Source organism: Cyclopterus lumpus, chromosome 12, assembly GCF_009769545.1.
Source record: "Cyclopterus lumpus isolate fCycLum1 chromosome 12, fCycLum1.pri, whole genome shotgun sequence".
NCBI lineage: Eukaryota > Metazoa > Chordata > Actinopteri > Perciformes > Cyclopteridae > Cyclopterus > Cyclopterus lumpus.
The window spans coordinates 6703910-6722331 of NC_046977.1; the positions used below are offsets into that span (position 1 = coordinate 6703910).

Genomic DNA, 18422 nt, shown 5'->3' on the forward strand with positions numbered 1-18422 from the left:
CCGTCTCTTATCACCCACACCCACAAATAGATTTAGGTTGCACTATTATCATTGTGCACAAGCCAACTGGAGTTTCAGTTCTTAGTGAATCACATCCTCTGCCATATAACAGATGTATTTTGTTACTGGGCTCAGACCACACAGCCAGCAGTTTGATGGCCTTGCTCATAAGGACCTATAGAGACGGAGGGGATTGAACACACACACTTATCTGTCCTCCAGCGTCGCTACTGGGAACTTTAAAAGTCACCCAGATGAACAACAAACTGCCTCTGCAAATCTCATTGGCGCCAACAAGCAGCACGTAAAAACAGTGGTCGTGTGTGCACACTGACCTCCACCAAAAGGGGCCCAGATGACCCTGCGGATCGTCTTCACCCAGTCCTCCATGTCATTCTGGGTGCTGGCCATAAGAAGGTAGGTCTCATGGTTGGCTGTCATCCGCTCTCTGTCTCCCCCTGTTCACGTAAAAGAGACAGAAACATGGATGAGTACAATATCCTGTAGATAGCAAACTTCTCGACACAAAGAGAAAACTCTTTATACAACGCAAACAAGATGTACGGGATTGAGCGACTTTCAGACGTGCTGAACGTGAAAACATCCTTCTGGTATCAAACTCTGAACATATAATCCATTTTTGGTAGTACAAGTTTTCCGAAATGTTATGTTTCAATATGCAAATTAGGCATCTTCTGAAATATGTGCTAATTTGCATAAATCTCCTGAACAGAAATCTGAATTTGAGATAAAGACATGTTGAAAAATATTTAGTTGACATATTAGAGACAAATATTTTTTACAGAGGGAATTTGGGATATCTCTTTTTACCACTCCATAAATCATAAATCACTGCCAACAGCCAAAGAAAATCAATTTCCCACGTACAATGTTGCAGAAATCAAGGTGTGGAAACCATCAGAGATTAGATAGGAATGGAACTGGAAAGTTTGGTGAATGTAATTTCTGGCTCAGTCTGAGAAAACCAATAGATTTGGAGAAGACGTCCTTTAAGATACGTATTGTAAAATGTATGTAAAAGACACGACAGGTACACAGGGTAAACAATAATCGCTCATGGATATCACCAATAATCTTCTCCATTTGATTATTTACATTAAAGACAATTGTAGGCTTTATCTAATGCTAACCAAAAAGCAGACGTCAAATTACAAAGTAATAAAACAAACTAAACTAACTGTGTTTTGGATTCTCTCAAAATAGCCCAGAGCATGAAAGAACACGTTTTTTTACCTGCAGTGTCTGACCTCCTAGTGACCGACATTGCACTGACAATAAACGCCCTTGGATGACACATTGATGTACTTCGTCTTAACCAGTAGGCATCTCTAAAAAAAAAAAATGGGGGCAATTTTTGGGCCCTTTTAACTCTCCTTCAGTAATAAATCAAAAGAAAAGTCAACATCTCTGAGCAGAAGTGTGTGTGTTCCATTAGAGGCCGGCTCGCCTATCCTCATTCCACTTGTGGATAATGGCCATGAGCACTCTGCCGTCATGTGATACCTGAGGGTCTGGACTGGCTTCACATAACGAATCTAGTTGCAGGGATTACTATGACAACAGAACCATTTATACTGCTCCACTTCATCCTTAGTGGGATGACACAAACAAACAAACAAACAAACAAACAAGGACTCATATGGCATGTCGCAGGGATGCACCTGCTCTATTATAGGAAGAGACGAGCTATTAAGAGATAAATGATGTGTCGCACAACCGTTGAATTATTCAGGACTTTGACCACCAGGGATCCTGCTCCATGGATTTTGTTCCAGGTTTGAGATCTGCATGTCGCATATAACAAATATTTATAGACTGTGACAATACAACATGACGCTTTACCAATATGAAGTCCTAATGAGTTAACATTAAGCAAAGTAAGATGCCTAAGCTGTTTTCTGATGCTAACCAGAAGATCCATTAGCTCCATGCAAGGTCAACAACAACAACAAATACATAGTTTTAGACACTTTGGTACACATGCAAGCGCACATATATGTCAACAAATGATTTAAATTGAAGGTCATTTTTTTACGTCACCATCATTAATAAACAAACAAACAAACATGTTTGTTTATTAAACAGACTTGTTGCTCTGACAACAGATCCAGATGTGAACCAAGGGAAGAAAATCCAGACTCACCGCGAATTGTGAAGGCTTTGATCTGGATAACTGGTACGGCTATATTTAGAGCCCCACTTTGATATCGATGCTCTCAGTCCGTCCTAATGAGATCTCATTAGGCGGGCAGCAGATGCCTGTGTTTGCCCTGTGTGCCATTCTACATGTTCACAATGTTTACCCACTTTATGAACACAGACAATGTGAGGAAGAAACCTCACGGGAAAATTAGGATGGATCTATTTAGTGAGTTTTGTGTGTGTGAAAGTTGCAGTTGGTCCCGTTTAAGGAAAGTTTGTTTGGCTTGTTGGCCGAGGATGTGGACCAACGTTAATACACCAACGATCCTAAACATTACTTTTACTGCACATCCTTTTTTCAATTCAGTTTATTTTGTATAGCCCAATATCACAAATTTGCCTCAGATGCCTTTGCATTCACAAACTGCTCCAATGACTTAAAGTTACAACTAAGACTGATTGGACAATCCAACAAACAGGTTGAATGTTCCCCTGTCCCGGTAAGATAGAGCATTTGTTTTTGACATTTAAAGACAGCACATTGACATTTCCAGCAGATGGAGAGAATATATTAATTAGTTGCAGCCGTCAATAAAAGCAGTAACAATAAAATGTCTGCATAATTATCCATTAGTTTTACAACAGTTCTGTTCAGGTTTGAAAGTCACAGATTACACAATGTTGTAATAAAGCAGATGCATGCTGCATGTATGGTGTCCACATATCATTGCAGACATATATAATATATATATATATATATATATATATATATATATATATATATATATATATATATATATATATATATATATATATACATGCATAACATCCACCCCCAATACTCCATTCATATTGTGCCTGCAGTAACAACGAGGCTGCCTCGTTAAAGCGTGCACAAACCATGCAACTTTCAAATTAGAGACGGATTTTCTGAAGTTGTGACCCATATCGTGACCTGACATCAAGTCCTTCCTATTAATAGCAGGCTGTGCCCTCTGCTCCTGATCCAGAGATTAGCCACCACCCGCCATTGACCTCGTAGTCCCATTCATTACATCGATTACCTCTTGTCAATCACATCCCGGGTCTCTGATCTCGCAGAACAACATGAGTGTTGAAGCCGTTTGAAAAGAAACGTCAACAAAGAGGCAGCTTCAGCTCACATCTACAATGTCACTTCTTTCTCTCTGTCGCGCGCGCCCGCTTCTTCTTAACCTGCGACGCGCAACAGATTTCCACGGAGCCCACTAATCAACCCGCGGATGGATCGATTCACTTACATTCGCACATGCGAGTCGTTCGGCCGGCGGAGGAAGAAAGCTCCGTCCGCTCTGCGGGACCGCGCGCCACGTTTAGGGTAACAAGTCCTCCGGGGCACGAACTCACCGGGCTGATACGATACTGGATTTAATTCAGAGACCGGGAGAGGAAAGAGAAAATCGGTGTGTGCGTGTCCGTGTGTGTGTGTGCGTGTGTGCGTGTGTGTGTGTGTGTGTGAGAGAGAGACAGACAGAGAGAGAGAGAAAGAGGTTGACTACCAGGGCCGCCCGCGCCAAAGCTTTTTTCAGGGTCCGAAGCAAATCAGTCCAAAGTCCATGTTCCTACTGAACATGTTGACATCTTATTAAGAACGGCTTACATTTACAAAGGAGAAATAATCTCCTAAAATAATGTTACTTTGTAATGTTGTTTTTAGTATACGTTACTCAAACGGGAGTAAATTGTGTATTTATTGGGGACTATTTTCCGCTGTGGATTAATACACATGTGCAGCTCCAGTGAGAGTTTAGAGCACTATGACCATATATGTATATATGTGGGAAATAAACTGCAGTGACCATGTTTATGGTGATAATGTTAAATGTCATAGCCGTAAATCTGATTGATGTATTTTCAGTAATTTGTGGAGCGCTATGGCACAAGGGAATACGTTATGACAGGTTTTGGCCACACGGGCAGCACTTATTAATAGTCTTGGTGTAGTTTTGGTCTTCTCATGTGATTTATTGAAAAGAAAATAGAAAATACCCCCCAGACAGTGAGGTAACCACTATGACATATTTAAAATTTGCAAAAACTTTATAATCAACTTTGCTCATGTCAAGAACAGCAATAAAGTATAATTAAACTAAACAACAATTTGTTTCCTCTAGTGCAATAGGACATATTTAGATTTCCACATTTACTGAAAAAAAATAAAATATGGAACCGACAGAAAGTGTATGCATACTTTAATAGCTAAGGCAATATTCAAATATAAAAAAATAATGCTGACATTTGGTTGTTCTTGAGACAGTGATGTAGGGTTCATATCAATTAAAGAAGCCTTCTGTCTATTTAGCTACAATCTCAGGTTACCATGTCAAAGCAGGTGCAGGCTGTTTTTGCAGTAATTTATTAGGCTGTTTGTGCGAAAATGCACTTTCTTGTAAAACATGTGCTCAGCACAATGACCACTGTTTGTCAAAAACTGCTCATACAAACAATCAACCTGTTTGTCAATATAAAGTTAAAAAAACTACAGTCACTATTTTGTAACACGACAGTATGAGCATGCACATATTTTTGACTCTTGGTCCCAATAGCGTTGATCAGTGAAGTGGATCTGCCGGACGGATTCCACAGTGACATCAATAGGTCACATTGGCCCTGTTTGGCACACAAAAGTGTCACATTTGCATTAATTGTCATGCAAAGCAATTGTGATTCTCCGGTGCCCCTGTGAGTGCTTTTGTCCACATTTTAAACCAATCAGCCCGTTCTGTTTCCATTAGTTGCACTGAAAGGCAGCGTTTCCTTCTGGAAACCACGGCTGTGAAGCTATTAAACAAGTGTGCAACAGGATCATACAGCATCCCTTGGCTATTACAACACACTCCTGTTCCCCCTTGCCATTTCCTGTTGATGCTCAACATCCTTCCACAGTGGCTGAATTGTCTACATTGTTTCTAAAGACGGGGAGATGTGTCAAACTCACTTATAGCACACGGGCAACTTCCTAGACAAAACCTTCTAAATGTGTGAGAGAGCTGTTCCTTAGATGTCTTCCTGAATGGACATATGCATATAAATCTGTAGCCTTGTAACCAATATCGGCAGATGGATGCAGATCCATTCTTAGACTGTTTGAAGCAGGTGACAATACAAGTGACAACAAAATGATACCGTCTGTCTTTGCGTCTATGTCAAAGGGAGTTAGAGAATAGAGGTGTGTGCCCAGGAGCTTAATTTATCCACCAAAGGAGTTAACGGGAAAAGCAGACTAACGTAGCAGCTGCAATAATTGAGTCATCACTTGGTGAAGGACATATGTGCTATAAAGCGCTCGCTTTAATGAAAAGTGACCATTTGCATACTTGGCAAAGATGATGCCAAGTTTTTTTCCCAATGGCACCTTCTTTCTTTTTAGTCAAAGTATTCTACAAAAGTATACCTAATCACAAACGCACAGTAGTCCCAGGTAACTGTCTCCCGATGTAAGACACATATATGATCAATCAATGATTTGTCTGCGGAGTAAAATCAACCATCAGATAAACGGGTAATCACAGAAAAACAAAGCCACATTCCTGTGAAGAACAAATATTAGCTTTTCAACCCCTAGCCTGCAACTTTCACAGCCGTCTGGATTTTGGTCAATTAAAGCAATAGCTGCAGAAAGATAAAAGCATTTAGCTCAAATATCATCTCTTCGCCCGTAGGTAGATTCTCCACATCTGTTCGCTGAATAAAACGACTGGAGGCTTCCCTTTGACAAATCATTTCCTGGCTGTGGTGCTGCTGCCTTTAGGTATTATTCTCACGGCACACAATTCTCTGATTTGCACTCTTTGAGACCAATCCCAGCCGAGGTTTGTTGCCAGAGACACTCAAGGAGACAGATCTTCACCTAAAGCACACCTGTACCGGAAGAGACAACCGCGACAGCTGTCACAATTCCCCTGATTCGCCACGCTTCAGCAAACCGCTGAAGAATTGTCAGCGTTACAGAAGACCGAGGATTCTTCATTCACCTTGAGACTCACTCGTGAAAAAAGTTCAGGAAAAGAGAAAATGGCAACCCCTTTATCCTCTCAACTGAAACTCTATTCACTGTGACGACTTAGTTTACTCAACTTCTTACATACAGGAAACTATACTCCAACTGGATGATGCTACGGCATAATCGCAAACAGATGGTTCATACAATCAACCTTAAAACTGTATACAGCATTAAACAAAAGGAAATATATGGCGACATTTCCTTTTGTATTAAATTCTTTCTGATTAATTGTCCTCACTCAAAACCATAACACGTCACTGACAACCTTGCATACTATCAAATGATCTCTAACATTTCCATTATTTCTAGCTGTGCTGTCATAATGAGTAGTTGGGTTCAAAGAGCTAACAACTGTTCGTTCCAGTTTTGACCACCAGCCTTAATAAGTGTCCGAACCCAGCGGCAGACCAATCTTTAGCTAATGGCTCAGAAACAGGTGGGAGACAACAAAGGATCCCACTGTGCTGTAATTGCTCACAAATACCTGGAGCCCCCATACACAACCTGTACCTCTGTGAGGAAGTCCTGTAAAACAACACGCAGGGCAGCTATTCCACAACATGGAGAGGGTTTTCATCTTTTTACATCCACAGGATGCTAGCGCCAGAGCGTTCGCCAACTGCTACAATATAAAAATGCACTTTGAAATGTTACATAAATATGGACGTGTAAACTGTGCGTATTGCTCAGTCCATTGTCTTCTTTAGCTGAAAGGAGTAGTTGGACAATATGCTAGTATTCTCTTTCTTGCCTTGAGTTAGACAAAAACATTGATACAACTCTCCAATGTGTCCGTTAAATAATTAAACTACAGCCGAGAGACGGTTAGCTTAGCTTAGCATCAAAGAAACCTCCTTAAAACTTAAAGTTGTTGAGTTAACTCTCTTGTTTGTGTACAAATGTAACAAATACAAAATATTGGAGCAAGCTAGCTGTTTCTCCCTGCCTCCAGTCTATATGCTAAGCTAACTGTCTCCTCTTCTGTAGTTTCATAATTAACGAACAGACAAGAAAACTATCGCTCCTCTCATCTTAGTTCCGACCCGAAAGCGAATAAGTAAGTTTAGCTAAATATAAAACTATTCCTTTAATGTGGTCATTTAAAAAAAGATAACCATGTTGTTAAACTGATCTAGGTGCAGTACAATACAGGGCAGAGTATACAACTGAACCCATAAAGAATATGGTGTCTATCTACCTTCAAAGCAGTCCAGCAGTCCAACAATGTGATACACCTTAAATTCACCTCATTGCAAGGGCCTAACAATAAACATGGTCCGTTTGTTTTCATTTTGCCAGGCATTGCCCCAAAGGCATAGCATGTTAAAGAATAATAAATCACCTACAAAATATCCAGTATCCTCAAAGGCAGAATACATTTTAGTGTAGAGACTTGTGAAATTGTTCCTCTAGATTTTGATTGTGCTGCTCGCCAAGTGGAGGAAGCAGCTGCTGCTGGCCCAGAAAACAATGCAGACACTGTAACTACCTTATTTAGCTTTAAATTATAAAAATATGTCTTAATTCTCCCAGTGTGTGTGTTTATGCAGAGGGAGATTACATGACTTCATCACTGTCTGCTCTGTCTTGTCTGCGAGAGTCTTCTTGTTTGCATGCAAGCGGGGGCAAGTTGAGATTCAATATTGTGTCTAATGATAGTCTTCTCAGAAGTCCACACATCATAAATACTTCCAGCAGAACAGGAAGTCACTCACAGAGCGACAATGTAACAAAGTTTGTTCCGTCGTGCGTAATGATGACGAGGAAATCAAAACTGCTGTTATTTCCTTTTTTCGTCTCTGGTTTACAAACGAAGGCGTACGCTCCGAATATCTTTCATTCATGAGCGACATCCCCTCCAGATGATCTAATGCCTCGCCAAAGTGCAGCTGTTGCAACAAAGAGGTCTGTAGTTACGATGTGTTTCTAAAAATGCATCCATTGTATTGCAGAGGAGAGATAGGAGGCTACCAGCAGGCTCAAAACAGTCAAAGAACACACTTATTGTTACCTTGATGTGAGGATAGTAAATCACACAATCCATACTGTGGTAAACTATGAATCGCCTGATGAACCATCTCCATGTCTCCCCCCACAACTCCTATCTCTGGCAATCCAGAAAAAAAGAGGCTCCCTGAGTGGGCTGCAAAGTCCCGGCCGTCTGGGTTAACTTGAGGACGGGAGTTCCTGACGGAGGTTATTTGGCCTGGCTCAGAATGAGTGAGTGAGTGAGCACAGCTGAGAGGGTGTGAAAGAGAAAGGGAAGGAGGGGAGGGAGGTGAGGTTTGAAGAGGGGGTTGGGGAGTACACACACACACACACACACACACACACACACACACACACACACACTCACACTCACACTCACACTCACACTCACACTCACACTCACATACCTCTCTTAAGAACAGTATTGGGAACAATAGACAGATCTCTCTGAAGGCTTGGGTTTAAAAAGGCCACTGGTTTGACACGTGGCATGACCCCATAAGCAAACATGGGATGTCCCATTCACACCGCAATGCTTTATTAACTTCTTCAACCCAGAATATACCACATTATTACCACTATTATGCCTAATATCACTTTGTTTTGGTGTTGTATTCAAACATTTAGAATAAACAAGTTCATTTAATTTGATTCAAATACCAAACGCATAATGCAGACTGTGTTTAAGTAAGTTAAACTAACATATACATAGTTAAAGTAATGAAGAAAATGAATGGACTAAAGACAACAACAGCATCGTCAATAATTAAAAATAACTGTTACAATAAAGCGCCTGATGGTTGATAATTAAATTAAAACGTCAGATGCAATCTTTAGCTAATTAATCAACTGGTTGATTGAAAAGGAAATTATCATTTTCATAATCAAAGAAGAATTTCCAACTTCTCAAATTTCTTCTAAAAGCTTCTTTTTTTTTTGCCTTGGAATCATTGGAAATGTAATATCTTTGGTTTTTCACAGATTAAACGATAATTAAAAGAACTGTTAGTTGCAGCGACAAACTACACTGAGTCCATGAGAATGTAAAACAAATCATCAAATTGACACCAAATCTTACTCTTTCATTGCCAAATATCCTAAACTCTCATTGCAACTTGAAATACATTAGTCCTGCTGACAGGCTTCTGGTGTGTAGCTGCTCTCTCGCTGCTATATCTTCCCATGTATCTCTAATGGGTGTCCTGTTCCACCTGACCCCAGTTAGGTATCGATGGCTAATTCTCTTCCTGGTGTCACAGTGGTCCTTGCCTGTCAATTGGCATACACTGAGGGCAGACACCACAACATTAGCCTCCCCAAAGACATTGTCTGGGGGAGAACACAGAGTCCAAAGAGTTACTACGGCTATCCATTACCATCGGATGCTGAATGAGTAACAAAGTGAATAGGAGTGGAGGTCAAAGGGTACACCGGCTGTTTGGCTCTACTGTCCCTCTACGGGCGCCCGTAGGGAGGGAGGTAATCACGGCACCGAAAAAATTGAGAATAATGGCCACATTAACTCTACATTTTCTGTATTCTTATGGTGCTGAAAGGCAAACGTGATACTTTGCTGTTGAGTGAACAGGGTTTTAGTGAGCTGTCATGAGAACGGTCTGGGGAAGGAGTGGATCAGTCAAAAAAAGCTGAGTGTCTCCTTTCTGATTTCAAGCCAACTAAATAAAGAGCCGTGTCTGTGTGTCCTGCCAAGGCAGCTGTAAATATACCATTTTGCAAGGGGAATCAAATTCAACTTCTGGGAAAGGAAACACGGCTCACACACGACTTTAAGTCCAGAGCTTGTGTTGGAACATAAGTCGGCGTGATAATTAAAAAGACGATAAACTAATACAGATGAATAAGTTAAAAACCAGACTGAATTTTTTTTCCCGTTTCACTACGTTGAGTACAAAACCCAGCACTGTCTATCAATCTTCAACTTTTTCCAATTTAACTCTGACAAGATAATAATACAGTGCATCATATTTCCTGTGATGGTTGACACACTGTATCTTAAGGGAGGTTCAAGTTTCCTGAAGTCGGTGTACTTCCCTGAAATGGAAACCAGCGGCAGCCTTCAGGCAGGAAATGTGAATGCAACAACCTTTGGAAAAGGGCAGGATGGAGGGTAAAGTGAATGTAAAGAATAATACTGAACAAACAAATCCCTGGAATGATCCTTTAATGTGAAGTGTTAGCAGTCAAAAACAGAAGATTGTAAAAAATAAATCACAACTGACATTTATAGCAGCGCTCGTCAATTGCTGTGAAACCTCAAGCCTTCTGTTGAACTTGTTTATTTCTGAGACGTGAGATTAATTACGAACATCTTTGAACTATGCTCGACAAGACTTTGAGGTTTGTTAACTCACAGCTTCGGTGACGACTGACCGGGGGGGGGGGAGCTTAATATCCCATTAAAATGTTAGGAGTGTTGAGTTTTGGTGAGGGCCGGCAGCTGTTGTCACTTGAAACATACATCAGTGATACAAGCAGACGGATACTTCAGAGAAAGCCTCTGGAAAGGTGCAGTACACACAGATGCAAAAGAAACACCCAGAGCGGCTCTGGAGGAGAGCTCCCCGAAAGTCCACCTGGCAGAGGTTCTGAATGCACCCCATATTATGTCGGAGAATTCATGTCCAGCCAGACACTCTTTAAACTCTCTGTGTTTCTCCGTACTGCGTGTGATGGCGTGTGTCCGTGTGAAACATGATGTAGGCATCCTTTTCCGGTTATGTAAACTCATCTCACTATGACAGATCACCGATTGGACGAGTGCATATGTCATCCAGAGGCGGCCGTGAGACTTTAAATATGTGTAATTCATACTTGGTTTGCACTCCGTGACACAAAACGATGTTTGTCTAATACAATAATATAATAATATACACACAATATAAATAATTTTAGATTTTGATACAGGAAGTAGATGCTACTGAAAACATTTTTTTTTTTTGATTTTCTTTCCCTGCAGGTGAACAAGTTATTCCCCTCAATCTGCTGCTTTGTTTTAGATTTCACAGCTTTTATCTTAATTACCTGGAAGGAATAGACGTAGACGAGCTTCCTGGCACTCGGCGAAGGGGCTGCGCCTCCCTTCAACCAGACCAAAGAATGAGTGGACTTGACAAAGTACCTGTTGCTCGGCTCACTAATACCTGCTAATATCACCTTTCAGCGCCGATGGGGGCTTCGGGGCAGATGCACACCTGCACACCCCGCAGCCAAAATTGGTAGGTCGAGTCCCGCCCGGCCTTTGGGAAAGCCGTTTGAACTTTTCAGACGGGGTTATTGAAACCTGACTTCTGGTTTATTGTTTGGCTGCTCACGTATTCTGCCTTTCCTCGTGAGAACCCAAGAGAACCGGCAACGAGGGAGGGTCAAAAACAAGAAATAACTGTGTGTGAAGACCTTCAAACCAGAGAGATGATAATAAAAAAAAAAAGATCCTGACAGCTGAGTTTTAAAACGAATGCTTCCTGCGATTTATATTCACCTGAAGTAATTACAAGATGAACTCACACTGCTTATGTTTCATAGAAGCATGAATCAATATTTTCATTTGCTCGATTGCTTCGGGAGATTGAAGGGCCTGTCGGAGGGGAACATTATTGTTGACGGAGAGCTGATAGACATTCATCAGTCACCTCCCTGCATGAACCTTTCCCACCACTTCATATTTCTTCTCGGTGACTGATGAGGTGGAATATAAACGACACCATTTGTGGTGATCCCGGAGCGGAAGCATCTCCGTCACTGTGCTTGTGTCTGTCTGTGCCAGATGTTTTTCGACGTGTGATTCTGCACACATATCTTGTGTGAAGCATGCACCCCCCCCAAAAAAAACTAAAAAAACTCCCGTTGACAGCCAATGGACTTTTCGGTGAGATAAGCTGGTACTGATTTTGGCCGTCGCAGCAGTCCTGTCTGCTTTCGCCGCTACGAATCCGCGTTTGTTTTCTCTGACAAAGCTGGCCAAAGCACTGCCGGCCTGAGAGGGCTGCAGTGTGTGTGTGTGTGTGTGTGTGTGTGTGTGTGGGAGGGGAGGGGGGGGAGATTGGTGGTGATCTAAGTGGAGAGACAGAGAAATGCTGACGACGAGGTTGGCTCTTTGTGTGTTGCTGAACTGTTGCTGATGTCGTTCGGTTAGCTCTCTCGATTCAGAGCTGTGCTATGAAGCTTAAATATACAAGTCATTAACTACAGTTACAGTTACTGTGTTTCCACACATGCATATGTGGAAACTACTGAGTTACCACACACGCATGTAGTGTTTTTTTTTTTTTTTAAATCAGTGTAAAGTGCCACATAGATTAACAGGAGTTTTTGTCCAACCCTGTATGGCGTTTTGATGCCCTTCATAGCAAAAATGTATACTTAACATTTACTCAAACAATGAATCAATTAATTTTCTGTCCACTAATTGTATGAACTCTTTAGTATCACCCCATCTGACCCTGCAGATCCACCGGATCACTTCAACATCGCAGTCAGAAATGTAAAGCTGAATGTCAAACAGAGCTGGTCACAGTCTAACAACGATAGTAGTTGACTAATATTGTTATGGTATGCCTTCTTATTGCTTATTGGCTAATCATTTACGTTTATCGTCATTTATTACTTGCTTTCCCAACAGGCAAGTAATGAAATATGTTTCGAATGCAACCAGCAGATTTTTCTGACGTGCTTTCTCTCAAAACACCTCTTCTCTCGTTCCTCCTCACCTCCACCAAGGATTCCTGAAATCTCATTTCTGCTGCGACATTCACAGTGTTTCTCCTTTCTCACATATGTTGAGACGTCTTTACCATGATGGATTTACAGGCAGCCTGGGAAACACGAGTTCACGAGCGCGTTATTTGCCTCGAGCAGTGACGCAAAGTGAAATGTGATCCAGCTATGAGAATTTTTTTTTAGGTTTGTAGGATTTTCCTTCCTCCGGCAAGATTTCATCGTAAAGCTACATATCTAGTACAACCATACATGGGTGGTATTTACCTACTTATATGGTTTAAAAAGCTTATGATATTATGAAAGTTATTCTAATGGCTCAGATGGTTAAATCCCATTCACAACTTTTCAGTGAAGTCAGTCTTGCTTAATACTTAAAAGTTAATAGTGGGTAGGAATTGCTAAACTTCGTATTTAGTCTTCATTTTGTCAAGTTAAAATATGTAACTTCTAACTAATTCATATGTTATGGTCAGTAGGGGGCTGCACGGTGGTGTAGTGGCTAGCACTGTCGCCTCACAGCAAGAGGGCTGCGGGTTCAATTCCCGGTCGGAGCGGTCCTTCTGTGTGGAGTTTGCATGTTCTCCCCGTGGCAGCGTGGGTTCTCTCCGGGCTCTCCGGCTTCCTCCCACAGTCCAAAGACATGCTGCAGGTTAATTGATCTCTAAATTGCCCATAGGTGTGAATGTGAGAGTGAATGGTTGTATGTCCCTACATGTGCCCTCGATGGACTGGCGGCCTGTCCAGGGTGTCCCCTGCCTTCGCCCTATGTCAGCTGGGATAGGCTCCAGCGCCCCCGCGACCCTAATGAGGATAAGCGGTATTGAAAATGGATGGATGGATGGTCAGTAGGATGCAGTGCACTAAAACACACCAACAAATTGAGTATTTATTGTTTGAGATCCTCTGTGAAAAAAGTTGTATAAAGTCTCATCATTAGCCGCTACTAGCACAACACACCTGACACAACTGTTGGTGGTTGAGTTGCATTGTGAAATTGTCAATGCATCAATTCTGATACTTTTAGTATGTATATATATATATATATATAATTAAACTGCAGCGTAATTAATGAATTAATGGGCATTCCCGACCGTTCAAACAGCGCCACAGAAAGCCCCGCTATTAAAAGATGTCATTGCATATAAAAATAAAGCTTTTTGCAAGAAAAAAATGACAGAGCGGGTCTGCAAACGCTGGTGTCATCTGCAAATAACAAGAAACCTGCCACGGTGCCACCTCGACTTCAAAAATAGGAATGCAAGCACCATAAACTGATCATCTGAAATCACAGCTGCAATAAACTCAAGCTATGCACTGTAACTTGTAAAACACCCATCTGTTGACATGATGAATGGACAGCGTAGAGGAAAAGATACGTTTGAATGAGAAAGTGAAGCTGTCTGAGAAATCCTGCCACGACTTCCTTCAGTCGGAACTGAAACTTAAAAAGTCTAATTATATCACTGCCATCATTCCTAAAACAGATGCAAACGTGTTAGTATTTATTACTGTTATGGAAAGAGACAGACCTGAGTTGGAGTTAAGATCCACAGGGTGCAGAAGAAGACGTGCCCCCCTTTCAGCTGGAGGTTGAGGGAGCAAAAGCCACGCTGTCGCCGCTCACCGCCGGACCCCCGGTGCCACTTCTTCATCTGTTCTTGTTCGGGGGCCGCAGACGCATTGATCTACTTTTGTTTCTGCTCAACACACGCTCCGCGCTACCACTTCCTGCTGTCCTTGGGCCTCTCGCTTTCCTCTAATAACTATAACTCTTTCGCCTAAAACTTCATACTGTCAAGTCAATGGCAGGTCAGTGTGACACAGCAATCAGCACTCGGGCGGGGTCAGTCTCAGGCTAGTCTGTGTGCCTCTCAGGAAGCCTTTTCCCTCTGCATGCACCTCTGTTAACAGAGCTGAGAGAGCAACGGGGAGCATGTTTCTAAGTGAGAATGAAACCGAGTGAGGCTGCAAGCCGAAGGCAAGAAGGTCTCTGAAGGAGGGGAGAGGGGTGGGAGGGGAGCTGGTGGGGTTGGAGGGGGGGAGCGTCGTAAATCAAGCGGCCCTCCCCAAAGTGGGGACCTGTAAATCTGGCGAACGAAGAGTGGGCACTCTGCCAAATGACTCATCCACAGCGCTCTATAAATACAGCAGTGCCGGGTCGACGAGGCTGCTGCTACTGGTGGCCAAGAAGGCCCGACACACTGGGGTTGCTCCCCCTTGGAGGAAGGTCTTTAATAGCCTCCTTATCGTTTTTCAATCTCACCCTGACTTGAAGGCAAATCCGCACGTCATTGGCTTACATCAAATGGCAGAGAGCATCCCTTTGGACCTGGAGAGGCATTCAAATTTAAGACTGACACACTACCCATTGGATTTAATTCAGAGGGGGGGAGGGGGGACTTCTAAATATTTATCCAGACAGAAATCCGTTTACATACCATTGGTCTGAACATTCAAGTCAAGTGTCCCCAGCAGACACACATTCTGTCGTAGCCCAGCTGAAACCTCATCGGAGGCCAACATGTGCCCTCATTGAGCCCCCGGCCAACCCGGTACGTGGGAGCAAGGGTTGTGGAGCGGGAGGCTAATGGAGGTTGTTGCTATGTGACATGTCAAATACTGACCCCCCCTCAATAAGGCTGTTATGTAAGCTTCCCGAGCTTCCGGTTTCTCTCTTTGGCCTCCAGTGCATGTCCTCCAGAGGTTCTCACACATGCAGACTCTCACACACGGGAATAATAACGCACAAGAAAGGAAGAAGCACGCCTGGAATTCTCTTCCAGGGTTTACCAAACCACACCGAGCCCATGCGGAGGTATGCGGCTTATTGTTTAGACATGCCGGATTCCCAGACCCTCCTGCTTTATGTCACGCATCTTTGTGGAATCAGCACCCCGTCCGCATGCGAGTCTGGATGAGATGCGGAGAATGCATGCACGGGTCAAATCAATGTGTGGGAAAAGTCCCCAAGGTCGTTGTGCATTTCTTTCGTTCGCAATATCTTCCGCACCGTTTGTTGTCCTTCGGCAGCTCGGATAGAAAAAAAAACGTTTACCAGCACGAGCCGCTATAGTTTATCATCTTTTTCATTATCCGACAGCTTCGCGAACACCTTGTTGTCTGCACGATGTGAGAAGTGAAGCATTGCAACATCGCATACCCACTCATCCTACACGTTGTTGTTGTTGCAGCTATCTCTTCCCATTTAGAGGTTGATCGATCGCGGCTTTATGAGAAAATGGGCGCCGTCATTCACTCTGTAGATTGAGTCATTACACGAGCTCCCACGAGCTTTTGGTCCCGTAGCTAAAATACATAAACGGCACATTGTTTTGCTGCGGAGACACACACAAGGATTGTAGGCACTCATCAGACTGCTGTTGAAGATACTGACAACATTTAAAACCATCAGTATTCATGTGCTGCTACAAAGTTGTTACTTCCCTCTTGCAAAACAGTGTTTTTTTAAAACTGTCAAATCCTATCCCAAGAGTCAATATCTTTGATTTTTGCCTCACTTCATAACCTCCCCACCCCCTAAAAAAAAAAACTGGATCCTTCTCCCCTCAGGCAGCTGTGACAGTCCATGTCTTTTCTAAACAGGCATTACTTCAAACTGAGGGCTGTTAGCCGTCACACTCAGAATCTGATAACCTTAAAAGGACAATGTTTTCTCCAAACTGCAGATTTCACCCTTCTGTCACTGAACTTTAACGCTGTCCAGACCGCCTGCCGTATAATGAGCAGTCCGTGACAATCCCACTGAGGAGGGAGGCATACTTATCAGAAGGAGTCCAATGCCCCCTTTAACAGAGATCATCATAAAGAGCTCTTCTGTGAGTCAGCTTGCTGCTGCTGCTCACGCAGCACCTCCTGCAACAATACCTTTGGGGAAACCTGGTCCGTGACCTTCTCCTAATCCACACAAAGCCACATGCAGTCAGGATTTGCAAACCCCAAACCTTTCAGCAATCTGTGAGAGGGTCAAAAAAAAAGATGTTGCCTCTGCTTCGAGAACCAGCAGGCGTCTGCATTGTTACTTTTAAATCCATTTGACAGTCAGCCAGTTGGTTTTCCAGCACTTTGTCACAGGCAGTTCAGAAGAAAAGAGAGTTCTCTGCGATCTGTTTGAGGACACAATCCCCAAAATGTGCTTAATGCGTTTTGTAACTATCTCGGCAAACCTCTGCCAAGGAAATGTTCTCACTCCTTTTTGAAACTGCTCCTGACACCTTCTAACTGTTCCCCTCTAAATATCAGCATTTCCCTCTCCAAAGGCACCGTGAGCAACGTCTCGACTTCACCTTCTGGGACACCGAGTGGTTTTCCAGGACTCCATAAGGAAAATGTAAAAACTAACCTCTATTGCCTCTGTTATTTGGACCCCAAACCACAAACAGGGCTAAAAAAACAAACCCACACAGTACATGTTGTTTACTGTAATTTCAACACAATTCACAATGAACACAATCTCAAACATTTTCCCCTGAGATCCTCCCTGGGGAAAATATTTTTTATGAAAATGTCTCTGTTGCTGTGATATTATTTTCTCACTTCTGGCTGCCAGTGCATTGATATCCATCGTATGAGTCGGTCTGATGTCGCCCTCTGTAACGCTTGGGGATCATAAATCCAGATATGAAGAAAACAACAACAAGAGAATGTGAATCTCAGAGGCCCCAGATGACAAATGTCAACAGAAGCAAATTGCCCGGCCACAACTCCTCCAGGATGCCGCTGTGTCACAGACAGCAGGTTATTGACTTCATATGCACGCTGGGAAAACATGGATGTGCATAAACATGTCCAGACACACATAAACAAGCATACACTGAGGAAGAGAGGGAGGAAAGAGGAGTTCAGTTGCTGACCTTTTTGAAAATGTCATATCACAAAGGGAATTCTTGAGAGGGAAAAGGACACAAAGATCTCCGAACGGGCCGACGAGATCAGGACGTACACATGAAGAAGATTGGTATTTGTGCAAAACAACAATCTTGTCACTCATGCTTCTCCGGCTACGTCATTTTTGCCAGTAATATCCATAAATCACTGCCTTCCTTCTGAATGCTTGATACGGCTGCTTTATTCCTCCTGGATTTATGGTGCATTTGAAGCTGTGTGTGCTCCATGCTTCCACATGCTAATTAAATCAATACATCAAAACATGGAGTCTGAAACAGAGAGCTGCTTCTTGTTCATACCCTGCGCGTCAGATTAATTTGATCGAACTCGTGTATAGGTTGATATATATTCTATCTATGGCAGTGAAGTGGGTGTGAGCTGGGGAAGTCATTTTATTTCCCGCAAGCTTTCTCATTTATTATAGCTGGGTGGGGTTTTCCTTGAAATGCTATAGCCTGCATTTTACTATAATTATGACATTTTTGCATTTTACTTTGATTTTTATTAGCTTTTTTTTCTCCTTTTGGTATGTGCTTGTCTTATCTTGTATATGCACTAGCACACCTTTTCCTTTGAAATCTGCTCG

The 18422-nt window shown here is 42.5% G+C and overlaps 1 protein-coding gene across 1 annotated transcript in view; it reads right to left on the reverse strand.

Annotated features, from left to right (window-relative positions):
• The window catches only part of arhgap24 (Rho GTPase activating protein 24), a 54978-nt gene that overhangs the window by 9112 nt on the left and 27444 nt on the right, over positions 1 to 18422 (reverse strand). The window contains exon 4 of the mRNA XM_034546332.1: positions 336 to 458. Coding sequence (XP_034402223.1) covers positions 336 to 458 — 123 coding nt within the window. The remainder of the gene's footprint in view (positions 1 to 335; positions 459 to 18422) is intronic.